General features: G+C 34.1%; 1 protein-coding gene across 3 annotated transcripts in view; it reads left to right on the plus strand.

Moving 5' to 3' along the window:
• Positions 1-15,176, plus strand: part of LOC114334471 (MPN domain-containing protein CG4751-like) — a 42,304-nt gene extending 27,128 nt beyond the window's left edge. For all 3 annotated transcript variants that reach the window (XM_050658380.1, XM_050658381.1, XM_050658382.1), the window contains one exon: positions 992-15,176. In XM_050658380.1, the coding sequence (XP_050514337.1) occupies positions 992-2,139 (1,148 nt within the window). In that variant the 3' untranslated portion in view covers positions 2,140-15,176. The remainder of the gene's footprint in view (positions 1-991) is intronic.
• The last annotated feature ends 1,085 nt before the right edge of the window (positions 15,177-16,261 follow it).

The raw sequence follows: 16,261 nt of genomic DNA on the forward strand, positions 1-16,261 counted from the left end.
AAGTGTCTCTTTATTTTTTTATAACCTATAAAAATGTTTAATATAGTTTTTTTAGTTGATGCATAGTTTTTAAGGTATTCGCAAAAAACCGTTCGAAAAGGTATTATGTTTCAATGAAAATGGCCAATTTTCAACCACGAATATCTCAAAAAGTAACGAGTTTTCAAAAAAATTATAGAACAGTTTTTGCTTAGAATTAGGTTCTCTAGCGAATTCCGTGGTAATTTTTAACCAAAAAATTTTCCATCCCTAAGAAGGGGTGGCAACCACCCCCGCGATAAAAGCACACATCGGCATAGGGTAGACTTTGAATTAGGAGATAAGTAGGGGCTATTCCCAAAATTTCATTAAAATCCATGCAGTAGGATAGAATTCGGAGGTAATATCTTATTCTTGCTCCCATTGACTGGCGTATAAAGCTTCTTGGAAGAGAGCTTCGCTATACGTATACATTAAACAGCAGTGGTGACAATATACAGACCTGTCTTACAACCTGAAGAATTTCTATTTTTTTCGACATTTGACATCCAATTCTTATTTTGATGTTCTGGTTCCAGTAGAAGTTTTAAATTAATCTGATGTTTGATATTAATTAGTTTATCGTGCTGGACCTTGTCAAATGCGTTTTCAGAATCAGTAAAGCACGTGTATATGTCTTGGTTCATGTCTAGTTGTTTTGCATGAGCAAATTTATACCGAATAATGCTTCCCTGGTTTCTGTGCCGTTTCTAAAGCCTAATTGGTTATCACATATTTCATCATCCAGCTTTATGTAAATTCTGTTGTGGATTACTCGTAGAAATACTTTCAAAGCATGGCTCATTAATGCAACTGTAAGGTGTTCTGAGCATTATTTTGCATTTTGCTTCTCAGGAATAATTACGAATGTGGACACTAACCATTCTTTTGGTAAAATACCTGTTTGATAAATATGATCATAAATTGTTTTACTTAATAAATTGAATCTATAATTCACCTTTTTATTTTGCAGCCCCGTATAACTACGATACCCCATCTCTAGAGTCTAGCATCATAGCCTATTGGGTTATACCTCCACCGGAATCGAAGCCGAACGAATACGGACGACCCATGCTGATGTCCTACAGTGTAACACAAGACTCCGTTGTGTCCCCCCACATAAAAGACGAAATGAAAAAGTGCATCGAATATTATAAGAAAGAGACTGATTACATTAATTTCGCAGATAGTTACATGGGAACCACCTGTTATATAGATAAGTTAAGGACTACCCTAATGTCAAAGTTCCCCAGAGAAGAGTCAGAGACAGCTTTGTGGAAGTTTATCAAGGAGATCCTAGGTTTGCCTGTGGAAGAGAAAGAACCTTTGATTAGTATACCAACAGTGTCGAAACCTAGCCAGTTCTTCCACACCTTTACCCCTCCAGCTAGTATGGCATCGAGTTACATGTTACCTACGGATATCTCCAGTATACTTTACAATTCTGGTAAATTTCCCAGCGCTACAAGTCTTTTAGGCTTACCAGACCCCATGGCGCATAGTACCCTTGCTGCCAACAATATGTTTTTGCAGTCGAACTACTTCAAAATGCAAGATATGTTTAAGCCATTTACGTCCAGCGCTCATCTACCTCCTCCTCCTGTGCCCCCACCATCAAGACTCAATAGATCAGATAAGTCGCTTCCAAGTGCAGCCTTGGGGTCTCCACTTCCTTCTACTTCTTCCTTGAAGATACCTTCTGAGATGAAACTTCCAAAGAGGAATCATGCAGATAATTATTATCATACGAAGTCCAAGAAGGATTACAACCAACACGAATTCACAATGCCAAAAGTCCCTAAGGAATTCTCGATGACTGATTACATATCGTCGTTGGGAAAGGCTACTGTGACGAAACCTGAGTTTCTGATGCCCGATTTGAGTAGTATAAATAAGCATTTGAACGAGTTTAGTCTTAGTATGGGTAGAAAAAAGGACTACGGGGAAAAACCGCCTAAAATACCTAAGTTGAATTATTCTAGTGGTACCTTAGACTTAAGTTTTACTAAGAAGTCGCCTACCTCTTCGTTTATTTCTGATGTTCCTACGGATCTGACCGTCGGTGCTACAAAGAGGGTTAGTGAAGGGGAGAGTAAGCCTTTGAATCTCAGCGCCGGGTAAAAATAGATTAAGTTGAGTTGTTTCCGGTTTAAATGATCTAATGTGGTTGGATGTGTTGTTGACAGATGATGGCCTTTTTTCTGGTTTGAATGATCTGAGATTTATAGAAAATGGTGTTGCGTGTTGACAGATGACAGCGAAGGGTTAGCATGAAATGTTACTGAGTCGGGAACCAAAAGTTTTGTCATTGATATGTTTTTTTAATATTTATTCAGTGCTAATTTCTAAGGGTAAACAATCAGATTGTCTTATGTTATTAATAGAAATTTCTTTCTCATGTACAGAGATATGTGTTTCACTGTGACATTATTCATATGAGATTCCACAGAAATATTTACACAGTTGAATCTAGAATATTCATTAATATGAACATGTTGAAAAGAGACCAATAAAAAAAAAGTTTTGAAGAGTGAAAAACTAAAAACTATGAAAGACAAAACAACTTATTGTAAATAAACACAGTTGTGTTTATTTACAATGGAAAGACACATTCTAGGTCAGCGATACTCAACCTTTTTCTATCCTAGGCCACATAGTAGCTATTGCCACAGCTTGCGGGCCGCAATCAAGATGAAGAGTATACAGGGTGTTTCATTGGGAAACGAAAATACTTGAATGGTGAATAGAGGTAAATGAGGCGGTACTAGACATAATAAATTTATTGCTCCACCGGCTTCATAACCGAGTTACAGGGTGTTTTATCGATTTTGCCCATTTTTTCTGGACCCATAACTTTAGAACCACCTTGTATATTTTTTTGATATTTGGTACACATATGTCACATTTAGAACCCAAACCCATAACTACTATTAACAAAAAAATTCAGGTCCGGATTAAACAAAATTATAAATCCATTGTCACCTTGAAACAACATCCTGTATATTGAAATTTTCAAAACCCGTTTGCACATTTGAAAAGAGCTTTAATGGAGCTTTCATTTTTTGCGCAGACAATTCAATGACTTTAATTTTGAAATTATGTCGAAATTTTTAAGAACTCAAACTTTCAAAACAAAAATTTCGATATAATTTCAAAAGGTCCGCAACATTGTTTAAATAATCAAAATCTCAAAAAATTAAGGAAAAATTTGACGTTTTCTTCGCTTTTTTGATTATAACTTTAAAAGTATTCATTTTCGAGAAAAGTTGCATTGACATAAAAGTTGCGTAATTGCAAAATAGCAATAATTGAGAAAAAAACATAAAAAACAAGTATTTGCAGTTTACGTTTTTCAACCATTTATGCTACATTTAGGACCTTCATATTTCACCCAGAAAACTTTATGATAGAGTAAAACAATACTGTAAATTTCATTAAGATCAGTTAAATAGATTTTGCAAAATAAATTTTGCAATCCAGCTTTTACAAAAAAAAATTCATTTTTTCAAAATGTGGCAGGACTGAAAATAAAGCAGACAGGAAGTTGATCTTTTTTTACATATAGAAGAATACTGTACCTTTCATTTGCAATTTGCAAAATTAAAATCGGTTAACTACCACGACGTCAGGAATTTTTTTAAATAAACATTAATTTTTGGTGCTACGCGCAGGACAGCGGATACGTTTGCTCTGATTGGGCATTCCACACATCAGCACACTATCACTTTTTTCTCCAACATGTTAGCTATGTGTATGCCAAATTGCATGTCAATCTAAGCGGTTCTTGAAAATCTGGAGGTTTTGCAATATTTTACCGTAAGTGCATGAACTTATAAACTTATCAATGACAAAACAGCAAAACTCAGACATATCAATGCCTTGATATGCTTGGTTCCACCACTCCCTAACATTTCTGCAAAGGGTAATAAAGATACTATTATTTGGCTAAAGTCCGCCAAGGGGGTCGAAAATTTTATGGCGGGTTTAACCCAAAAAGATTCCATGCCTCGAGCTCAAAGAGACAATAAATGCCTGAAAGTTGATTGCGCGGGAATGCGCTGTTGCCAAATTTACAAATTCAAATTAAATTTTGTTCTTTCTTTTTTTTCTTCTCTGATTCTGGCCTTGGTTTAGAACTAGAACCTTTAGCCACGTAATTGTATAACTTATCACTAACTCAGGTGTAATGTGTAGTGTGTGTGTTGATTAAGTATCTTGTTACTTTGCAAAGTCGACGTCATTGTCTTTGCAAAGAGACGCTAATTGTATCCGAACGTCTGTGGTTCGTCCGGTGAGTACCGATTTGTTCTTTCTTGTATTAATAAATAAAGTACGGTTGAATATGACATATATGAAATGAAATTACAAACAAAGTAGACTTCGGTCCTTGACAAAATGACAAATATTGATCATTACTGACTGAGTATTATTTAATGAACATTTATTATCGTACATTTATTTAGGACAATAATTACAAGACATGCGATTAGTTATACTCGAACTAAATTACAGTTCGTCAAGAATAGCAATGTCTCTGAGTTTTGACAAGAATATAAATTTGGAGGGGGTGATCCGCCAGTAGTCTGAATATACTTAGTTTCAAATATCTTTTTGGACTGATGAAAAAATTGTCGAAACTACATTTTAATTGATAAAGAATTTTGCACTCTGACTTCGAGTTTCATTTCATATACACTGCGCGTCAGATAAAACGGGCTTCCTACAAATTGGGTCATTTTTGATGTCTCGAATTTCCTAAACCTGTTATCCGATTTAAGTTACTTTTTAAATATGTTATAGCCTTATTCTTTAACAATATCGCTGTAATAATATTGTTGTTAGACAGGTAAGTTGTTAGACATAAAAAAGTTAGGTACATTAACAACTAGCCTTGTTTTTCATCAATACAGGGTGTTTTTAAATAAGTATAGCAAACTTTAAGGGGTAATTCTGCATGAAAAAATAATGACAGTTTGCTTTATAATTGTATGTCTGCAAATGCTTTGTTTCCAATATAGGGGGTGTTGAAATTTTTGTTACAAACTGACGATTTATTTATTGCTCTAAAACCGGGTGAGATATGCAAATGAAATTTGGTGGTTTTTAAGAGGTAGTTATTATGCATTTTTTGACATACAATTAAGAATTTTATGTTCACCATTGGCGCACATAAGGATCATATTACCCGTTTGCGCGCCAATGGTGAATATTGAATTCCTAATTGTATATCAAAAATGCTCAATAACTACCCATTAAAACCCACCAAATTTTATTTGTATATGTTAACCGGTATTAGAGCAATAAATAAATCGTCAGTTTGTAAGAAAAATCCCCTACCCCTATCTCGGAAACGAAGCATTTGCGGACATACATTTATAAAGCAAACTGTCATTATTTTTCATGCCGAATTACCCCTTAAAGTTTGCCATACTTATTCAAAAACACCCTGTATTGATGAAAAACAGGGCTACTTGTTAAAGTACCTAACTTTTTTATTTGAGAAAAAATCACAGTTTGATTGGTACACCCGGTATAATGACAATTTACCTGTCTAGCAACAATATTATTACAGCGATATTGTTAAAGAATAAGGCTACATGTTAAAAAAATCCCTTAAATCGGACAACGGATTTTGGAAATTTGAGACATCAAAAATGACCCATTAAGGTGGTGCGTTGATTTGTTGGAGAAGTGTATAAATCATAAGCAACTGTATTTTATTTATCAATACAAGAAAGAACAAAATTTAATTTTATTCCGTAGACTTGGCAACAGCGCATCCGCGCGCAATCGTTTTTCGAGTATTTATTGCCTCTTCGAGCTCCGGGCATAGAACCTTTTTGGATTAAAACCGCTAAAAAATTTTCGACCCCCCTTGGCGGCCTTTAGCCTTTTATTTTTGTAGATATGTCTACTGCTTCATAAGAAACAGTTGGAGGATAAATGATTTTCAGTCTCGTTATCTCCCAACTCGAGCACTAGACCGTTCCCACTAATTTTTTTCATTCATAGTTGTCCGTACTAAATGTCTTTCAGAATATTTGGATATTAAATAATCAGTATTTGTACTATGAACAAAATTGTTGTTACGATCTAAATTATGAGATGTGTTTTTAACCTTCTTAAAATAATAGGTGAGTGGGGAACCCCCAAAAAGATGCATAAAAAACTAAGTATTCCCCTCCCCCAAACTACTTATCCAAAAAACCAAGTGTAACCGATTCTTTACATTATTTAAAACCTAAATATTTTTTTCTTTTACGAATGGAAGATAATTCGTTGTAACAGTTTATTGCAAAATAAAAGAAAATTAAAAAATTGGAAAAAATTTCTATTTAGGTATATTTGGCAAAAATAAACACTTTTTGTCATTCGTTATACAGGGTGTCCAGAAACTCTACCGACAAACGAAGACAGGAGATTCCTCAGATAATTTAAGACATTTTAACCCAATTCATCTAGTCCGAAAATGCTTCCTAAGGGAGCTAGAGCTCTTTGAAGATGGCGTCTTGTAATTCGTTTTTCTTAAATACTCCCAGTACGTTTCTATTTAGAAAAACGAAAATTGGTATGCATATTTATCTTCCAAAGATAAATCGATTCCATTTATTACGAATTTATAGTACCGGTCATAGGCGTCCGTTTTGGGTAGGGCAACGGTTATTGTATCGCATAACTTTTATGTCTTTAACTTTTAACGATTTTTGACACTGGATTATTAAATTGTGAGGTATTCTAGTACTAAAAGGGGGGGGTATAGTTAATTCTGCATTTTTGCATAATTTTAAAACGTTTTCCCTTGAAAGTGGTAGGGTTAAATTAAATGGGTAAAAGGATATCTTAAAGAACAACACTTGAAGATTATTCAGTTAAATTTTTATTGAAAAATATTAAAAAATGAGGCAGTGGCATCATTTTTAAGTAGATGATCCAAAAAAAGATGATTTGCGGTGTACACCATATCTTCGGACAGAATCATTTGAAACAACCAAAAAAATTATTTTAGTTTAAGAGTTTTTTGAGGTAGTGACGTCGAGTTTTTATGATTATATTGATTTTTAAATTCATGGTATAACTTTAAAGTGAAAAAATCGAAAAAAACAAAAAAAAGTGTGTTCGGTAAAGAGAAAAATGGTAATATAAACAAAAAAAACTATTAAAATAAGCAAAAACTCGACGTCACTACCTAGTAAAATATCTAAAAAAGAAGTGTGCAAAATTTCAGAAAGATCGGTGCATTACTTTTTGAGTTATGATGTACACCGCCTCAAAAAAACATGTTTTTCAGAAAACGCGTTTAAAATAATACTAAGAAAATTTTTGTATATATCCATATCTCCGTCAATTTTGCTCGGATTAACTTGAAATTTTAATGGTATACTCTTGAAAATATTTACAATCAAATAAGCCAATATAAAAAAACAATGTGTGTGTACTTTGTACGCACGTAAGAAGATATAAATATACTTAACAGGTTATTTGTATTTTATTTAAAAATTAAACTAACTGTCTTATCTACCACTTTCAAAAATTTTTATAAAAACAACCAAAAATAAAAAAAAAATATGAATCGCCCAGGATTCGAACTCGCGTCCTTCCAATCTCTGAGCTAACGCCCTACCAACTACTCCAGCGAGGTCCTTGTAATTGACGTGTAAGTTTCGGATATAATTACACAACACGGCGACAAATAGTGTAAAAATGTTATGCCTACATAATATTTTATTATTTTACTACAGAGATACACAAATCCAAAAACACAAGAAAAGAATTATAATAAATAATACATTTACTAAAAACACTAATATATTCTTTTAATGACTTATTTGCACGGTTACAGATACATACATACCTATCTTGAAAGATTAGCAATGAACTACATGCTGTCTGTGTGCGCAGGCGCGCAGATTTATGTACAATTTTACCCTCAATCGAATCGCCGCTAAAGAAGAATATCTTCAAAAATCCAAAAAAATAATCAAAAATACTATACCCCGCCTTAAGTCGGTAGGACACACCGTTTTCTAGAAAAATCGATTTGGAAATTTTTCGTTTTTTGAATTTCCTAAAAAAATTTCACAAAAAAACCATTTATAGAAACGAAAACTGGTACTTTTATTTATATTCCAGAGATCAATCCATTTCATTAATTGCGAATTTGTAGTACCGGTCATATGCGTCCGTTTTGGGTAGGTCAACGGTTATTTTATCGCATAATTTTTTGTCCTTAATTTTTAAGCATTTTTGACTCTAGAATATTAAATGATGAGGTATTCTAGTACTAAAAGTTATTCTTGCTTTAAGTTGGTAAAATACAGTTTTTTTAAAAAAAGACTAAGTTTTCACTCTAATGGCATATAGAACAACATAATGCTATTCTACATCCCACCAGAATGAAAACAATGGGAACCTTCTCTGGTTACACCTCCGAGGCTTCTATAATTTGCAAGCCATACGGATGCTGAATACGGATGATGAAACATATAAATGTTACATTTACTCTGTGTGGAGTATGAAGGGAACCATTCTCGTTGGAACTTTACCGCGCTGAGCAGATGGGACGTGAATTGTAAATTGTAGAATTCCCTCATCTTCCTTAGTCTCAGCATCCGTATGGCTTGCAAATTGTAGAAGCCTCGGAAGTGTAACCAGAGAAGGTTCCCATTGTTTTCATTCTGGTGGGATGTAGAATAGCATTATGTTGTTCTATATGCCATTAGAGTGAAAACTTAGTCTTTTTGGTAGCAGTTGCCGCTAGGGCATCTATGCCATTTCGTTCGTTGCAATCCGGGACTGCACGCTGGGGTTTGTTTTGGTTGGATCGGGGAGAGCAGCATATGTGCCTCCTGATGAGAGACTAATAAGTTTCGAAACCGGTAGGGGTGCTTGCAGCACTCTCTGATTGGACTAGAATATGGTTCGGCTGTGTTTTCGATTTGCAACGAAATTGAAAATGGTTATTCATTTTTGACAGTTTTTTTAATTTTAATTTTTTTTTTCAAATTTAGAAAACGAAAAATTTTGAAATCTTTTTTTCTAGAAAACGGTGTGTTCTACCGACTTAAATCAAGACAACCTTTTAGTATTACAATATCTCACAATTTAATAATCTAGTATCAAAAATACTTAAAAGTTGAAGACAAAAAAGTTATGCCAAAAAATAACCGCTGCTCTACCCAAAACGGGCGCCTATGACCGCTATTAGAAATTCGCAATGGATGGAATCGATTTACCTCTGAAAGATCAATATAAGTACCAATTTTCGTTTTTCTAAATAGAAGCGTTCTGAGGTATTTAAGAAAAACTAATTACAAAACGCCATCTTCAAAGAGCTCTAGCTCCCTTAGGGAGCATTCAAGTATTACGTAACGCGATTTTTGAAGATTTTTACCCCCCCCCCCCCTACGTAACGCACTCTTATGGGAGTTTAACTATTGCGTAACGCAATTTTTGAAGATTTTTGACCCCCAACCTGCGTTACGTAATCAGGGCCGTAACTACGATGTTGGGGGCCTCGGGGCAAACGTAATCTGGGGGCCCCCTACCAACCAGCGCAAAGGGGGTCCGGAAAAATGTTTGATATTTAACCCTTTGAAAACGCATTTTCCCTCCTGTGTGAACACCACACTCTCTTCTTTCTTTTTTTTTCAGCATGTCTTGCAATAATTATAAAATTAGCAACTCTAATGAATACATCTTCATCTGTATCTGATATTGTGGACGGATCATTAACGAATGCGTTCGTACGCTACAATGTAAATGGTCTTACTTTGTAGCGAACGAATAACCAAGCGAACTACCAAGCAAACGTAAATGCACATTAAGGTGCCTTAAACAACTGCAATGTGAGCCAAACACAGTCAGTGAAGCTGGTCAGTGTAGTGGTGGGACTGATCCTAATGTGCTCATTCTATCTTACCCTTACCCTTCTTTTCAAAATGTGGTACCATGTGGTTCCTTTCACATACCAAGATGTTGTCTGGGAAAATTGGCTAAGACAAAGTAGCTGGGCTGGGACCCCTATTCCGGTTGCATTTTAATTTTTATTTAGCCAAAATATCTAATTTCCTCAGCAACAATTTATATCTTTACGAAAGGTCTCGGGGGCCCCAGCTTAGCCCCGGTCCCCTCTTCCAATGGCATTTTAGGTTTTGTTACGCCGAAATAACTAATTTCTTAACTAATAATTTAAATTTTTATGTTAAGCTCTCGGGGGTCCCAGCTTAGCTCAGGCCTCAGGGCCCCTGTTCTATTCCAATTGCATTTTAGTCGAAAAGACTAATTTCCCCAGTGAAAAATTAAGACTTTATGTTGCTGTCTTTTTAAAATTGTGTCATTTGAAAATATTTCGTTGATATCGGCTATTAAATTACATATTTTTATTTTCCTCGTTAAAATCTATGCACGGCCAACCAAAAGAAGGCCTATGTGGGCCCCCTTGGCCGGGGGCCCCGGGGCACTGCCCCGGTTGCCCCAATGGTAGTTACGGCCCTGTACGTAATACTTGAACGGTTCCTTAGGAAGCATTTTCGGACTAGATGAATTGGGTTAAAATGTCATAAAATTATCTGAGGAATCTCCTGTCTTCGTTTGTCGGTAGAGTTTCTGGACGCCCTGTATAACACAAGTTAGTTACATTTTGTCAGATATAATTGGCTGGAAATTATTATACAACCAAGCACACGTGCTCATAGCCAGTATCAATAGTAAACAAATACAAGAATAAAAAACCGTTAAGAGCCGTAAAAATGAGTGGCGCACCCAATATGCCAGCTACAAAAGAGCTGATATGAGTGGTGCAAAAATGTATTTTCACTGTGATGGAAAATAAAATTCTAATTTTATTTTGAAAGATTTTTCCATAACATTTGCTAAATTTGAAGTAAAACGCTCCACAAAAGAGTACCTTTGATAAAGTTTACAGTTTATGGAAACCATATACCAAATATTATGGAAACCATTTTATCTTTCAAAATAAAACTATAATTTTATTTTCTATCAAAATGAAAATACATTTTTGAGCCACCTAATATTCATACCAGCTCTTTTGTAGCTGGGGTATTGTATGCGCCACTCATTTTTACGGCGTTTAGCGGTTTTTTATTCTTGTATCAGGAGTTTTTCAAAGTTTTTTTATAAATTAAGTGTATGACCTTGAATGTAATATTTCTCAATTACACGTTAAGCATTATAAATGGTCGCCTTTGTCGCATTATTGCCCAAATGATCTAGTGGTTACGACACTAAATTTGTGATCGGACAATCCGACTTCATATCCCAGTCATCCCAATACTTTTTTTTGCAATATAATTCTGTGTGTGCATCGATTGTACACTAGATTTGTTTTCTATTCGGAATTATTTACTATTTATTTTGCTCAACAGGCCATGTATGCCCTGGGCGTGATTCTATTCAAAAAAATGGGATGGCTAACAAATAATCAACTCGGATAACCCAATCATATTGAGCGTCGTAACCACCACAACTAGACCATTTCGGCGATAATGGTTAAATGGTTTATACTTTTGGAGCTCGATAACTTCTATACGCCTTAACCGATTTTGATCACTAAACATGAGTTAGAAAGGTATTGACAAGTAGTGTCTGATGCATCTAAGATCAAATACGATAACTGAAGGTATAATAGGATTTAGTGAGCTTGAAAAATCGTTTTCCCAGAGGAAGTGGAATTATTAAAATTATTTTAATATAACTTAAAAATTAGTATTTTCCCAGATAGGAGGTATACACCGTTAGACACGTCTAAAGTCCTCCGACAAACGGTCAGTTATTGGCGCAATTCGTAGGTTGAAATTTTGAGTAATTGTCGAAAAACCAAAATTTTTAAAGCTCGATTTTTTAGTTTTTCGTCTATATTGAGCCGCGTGTATGTCCGATCCTGAAACTGCATTGAAATTTTGAATTTTCAAAGTTTAATTTTTCAGTTTTTTATTTTGTGACAGATAATAGGTAGGTATAGGTACAGGACAGATATAGGTAGGTGCATTGTGCATGTGCAAAATTGAACAATTTTTAAGTTTCGTTTAATTTTGCAATACAGTTAATAACAAATTATCTGCCATTCGTACAAGAAAAAATATTTAGGTTTTTTGTTTCAAATTATATAAAGAATGGATAACGTTTGTTTTGGACCAGTAGTTTTTAATGGGGAGGGGGGTTATTTGTTTTTATGCATCTTTTTGGAGATGGCTGCTCGCCTATAAGAAAATAATTAGTTTTAAGTTTAATATTGTAATTAGGTACAATTATTCTTTGTCAAATGGATTATGTTGTTGAAAACACATGTCAGGGCATTAATACTCTTTTATCTCTTAGTTGTCTAAAAATTCAATTAACGAGTACCATGTGATGTACAGTTAGGTTGTGTACAGTGCCCGCTCCCAATTCATTTTTCTTAAAGGAAATAGTCCAGTAATACAAGACATTTTTTTTTGAAATATTTGTTACAAGTACCTCTTTTATCGCCTGTCAATGAGAACAAAAACAGGATATTACCTCCGAATTATATCCTACTGTATAGATTTTAATGAAATTTTATCTCTTAAGTTAAAATCTACCCTATTATCTTGGGGGTGGTTCCCACTTCTTCTTGGAGGTCGAAAATTTTTTGGTCAAAATAACCACGGAGTGGCTAGAGAACCTAATTATGAGCAAAAACTGTTCTATAATTTTTTTCTGAACACTCGATACTTTTTGAGAATGAAAATTTGCCATATTCATTGAAAAATGACACCTTTTCGGACGATTTTTTGCGAATACCTTAAAAATTATTCATCAACTCGTTGATATTTAATAACTCAAAAAGTAATGATTTATTTTAATAACTTCATATAGCAAATTTTGCTTATAATTTGTCCCTCTATTGATTTGTAGAGTTATTTTTAATAAAATAATTTTCACCACCGAGAAGGGGTGGTATCCACCCCCAGGGTAAAAGAGCAAGTTGGCACCATTTAATTTTTGTTTCTTGAGGTATCCTCTAACTACTCATCAATTTTCATGCAAATCGATGGATGTTCAACGAAATCGGAGGTGAAAACCTTCAGTGACTGCACTATTTTTCCACTTTCACTCCTTATTGCTACTTCCTGTATCCACTGAGGTGTCAGCCTGCAAGGGATCATAATTACCAATATACAATGGACGCATTTCACAGGACAAACTCTATATTACTTATGACGAAGATTTTTCGGCTCCAGCTCTTAGTCTACGTATGTTGATGTTAGTCTATATCAGCATTAAATTTGTCGTCTTCAGCGGTTTTTTGTTTGAACTTTCATCCGATGATTGCTGTTGGATATTGTGAAGAAAAGGTGGAGGAATGGAGATTCCTGGTCCATGAGGTACAAGTCGTTTAGCAGACGGTAAATCCTTGACATCACAAGAGCAAAAGTAACAGTCGTCTCTATGGTTTTTTGGTTCCCTCTATACCTTTTTGGCAGTTTTGTAGACAGTCTTTAATCGCTGACGGCCAAATCTGAATAATATGGCGTATGCTCAAATACTCCGAAGCTGCTTGAACGATCACACCTGTCGCAATGACAAGACTTGTGGCTAGATGGATTATCCTCATGAAAGAAATCCCACAATGAGCTCTTTTAACCTTCGGATGACCAAGCGTAAGCTTTTCTTTAATAAATTCAAAAGTATTTTCAATTTTTAACTCATTTTTTTTTATTTGACTTTAATATCATTCTAGATATCCTCATATTTTGAAATAAAAAAAATTCCCTATATTTTACGAATAAAAAATATATTCTGAAGTTGATGTTTAGTAAAATACCGTCTATTATGTGGAATTCCAAGTAGTTTTACACTGCGCGTTATCAAAATCTATTTTTAGACTGTGGTGCCTGTTATGTACGAATCATGACATTCCTGTCTGCTACAGTTAGTCACTATTATTATTTCCTGGCGTATATTATTTTAGTTTCTTAGTATTTTGTGTACATATAAGATACGGCCCGCAAATATCTTACAGAGACTGAGTTACAGGAAATTGTTACTGCTAGCGATTTTTATGATGATACAGAAGATGAAATAGTATCAGAAAACGAGGATGTATTGTTAGATGAAGATTTAAATGCTGAAAACATTCATTCCAGGTCATTTTTGACCTGGGGTAATTTTTTACCCCCTTGGTCATCCGTGTAACAAAAAAAGGTTGGTCATCGGAAGGTTAATTATAGTTCTCTTCCGCATAACCGTTCTAGCTGAGAGTTGCATGTTACATATTTTCACCGGTGCGGTGGTGATACTCAATATATCCACTCAATACTATGTATGGTCTCAACATCGTAGATGATCGTGGACCATTGTAACATTTTCCTGTGTACTGCCCATTGTAGGCGATCCTTCTTCATGTCCATCTATACACGATTATCTACCACTTCTAAACTCATGATACAGCTTTTGCAGACACGATACATTTCGATTCTATATTCAATTATAGTATTTGCTTGGAAAAACTTAAAAACAACCTGCTAGTTTTCACAATCATCCACTATTAAAATCACGTTCCACAATTAACACTTCCCCTGTTCCAGAGTTCCCATACATCAAAGTTTGTCCGACTAGACACTGTTAAGCTATTAACAAATTTTCAGCTTGCTATTAATAAACTTTTTGGGCACGCGGGATCTAGGCCTATTACAGACATTAACAACTTTTACAGCACCTTTGATTTGGGTTCTTTAGAAATCGGTTGAAACAAAAACAATACAAGTAACCTGATAAAAACGTTCCAAATATATGGTACATTCAATACAAAAATTAATATGTACAATCCATTTTAAAACACCAATGAATCTTTTTTTTTGTTTTTGTAGATGGTGCGTTAATCTCTTGGAGCAGTGTATGTTAAGTAACATTACAGTTAATATTAATGTTTTTTTTTTTGGTTAGAATCTGATAATTAAATTAAAACGGCTTTTAGAGAGGTACTTGCATAAATATTTTTTTTCTTTTAAGATACATTGTATAGAGATTTTTATTAACTTAATGTATTATAATTTATATGTGATATTTTTAACAATATTTATTTTTTTTACAGAGACTGAATTTTATGTGTTTGTATATGTTTTAATTTATGTCACATTTTGTAATATGGCTTTTTTACCGAATTTTATAAATTGTATATAAAATTAAAAAAATACATTTTTTATTCTTTTACATGCTTTTTCATTTGCCCAAAACAATATTATAGTTAAAATTGGAAAGAAATCCTTTGTAAAAGGTATACATTTTTTTTATTAAAATCCCTTAAAAGGGCTACATCACAACAAAACGTTTTCGATTTTTATAAAAAATCATCATCAGTGTTCGATAAACTGGATGCTAGCTGAGCCACAAAAGAAAAAATATCTGGGTAAAAACCCTTTACATAGAATATAGATGCCTTAAAAGTGCATACTTCAATAAAAAACCCTGTGATGGTCACATGGCAACCAGGATAATGCCCCAAGGTAATAATGTATTGAGATTTCCCAACACGTGGGATCCAAATTGAGTTGATTACATTTCAATGACTTAATGGCAACTCTTTTATTGAAGTATGCACTTTTAAGGCATCTATATTATATGTAAAGGGTTTTTACCCGGATATTTTTCTTTTGTGGCTCAGCTTGCATCCAGTTTATCGAACACTGATGATGATTTTTTATAAAAATCGAAAACGTTTTGTTGTGATGTAGCGCTTTTAAGGGATTTTAATAAAAAATTTTTATACCTTTTACAAAGGATTTCTTTCCAATTTTGTGATTGATGGTATACAGCCAACTACAGGAAAAACATTTTCTTTTCCTTGTGGATTTTTTAATATTATAGTTCTTCCACTCTCTCTTTTCCCATGCATGAAATTATTCATGAATTACTTTTTATACTAGGTCTCTTTTTTTTACTCACAGAAACTAGTATCGTAAAATTAGCCGCTTTCCATAGAAACCACAATAAGTTGAAGAAGGATAAACAATACGGCATGTCTTTGATACCTCGTTTACTATGAATTTTGACGTTTATGATTTTCAGTGACAGTGACATTAGCGTATTTGTTGTGTTTATTGGAATTTATAACTTATATTGTGATTATTTTATAATGTTATATTGTGTTAATATACAGTGATGAGCGCACTAATAACCGACAAAATAGCGCAAAAGATGGAAAACATATTAAGTTGTGAGATAAAAAGCGATGAACCTAGTGGAGGTGTTAAATTTAGCGACA

The sequence above is a fragment of the Diabrotica virgifera genome, chromosome 8, assembly GCF_917563875.1.
Source record: "Diabrotica virgifera virgifera chromosome 8, PGI_DIABVI_V3a".
NCBI lineage: Eukaryota > Metazoa > Arthropoda > Insecta > Coleoptera > Chrysomelidae > Diabrotica > Diabrotica virgifera.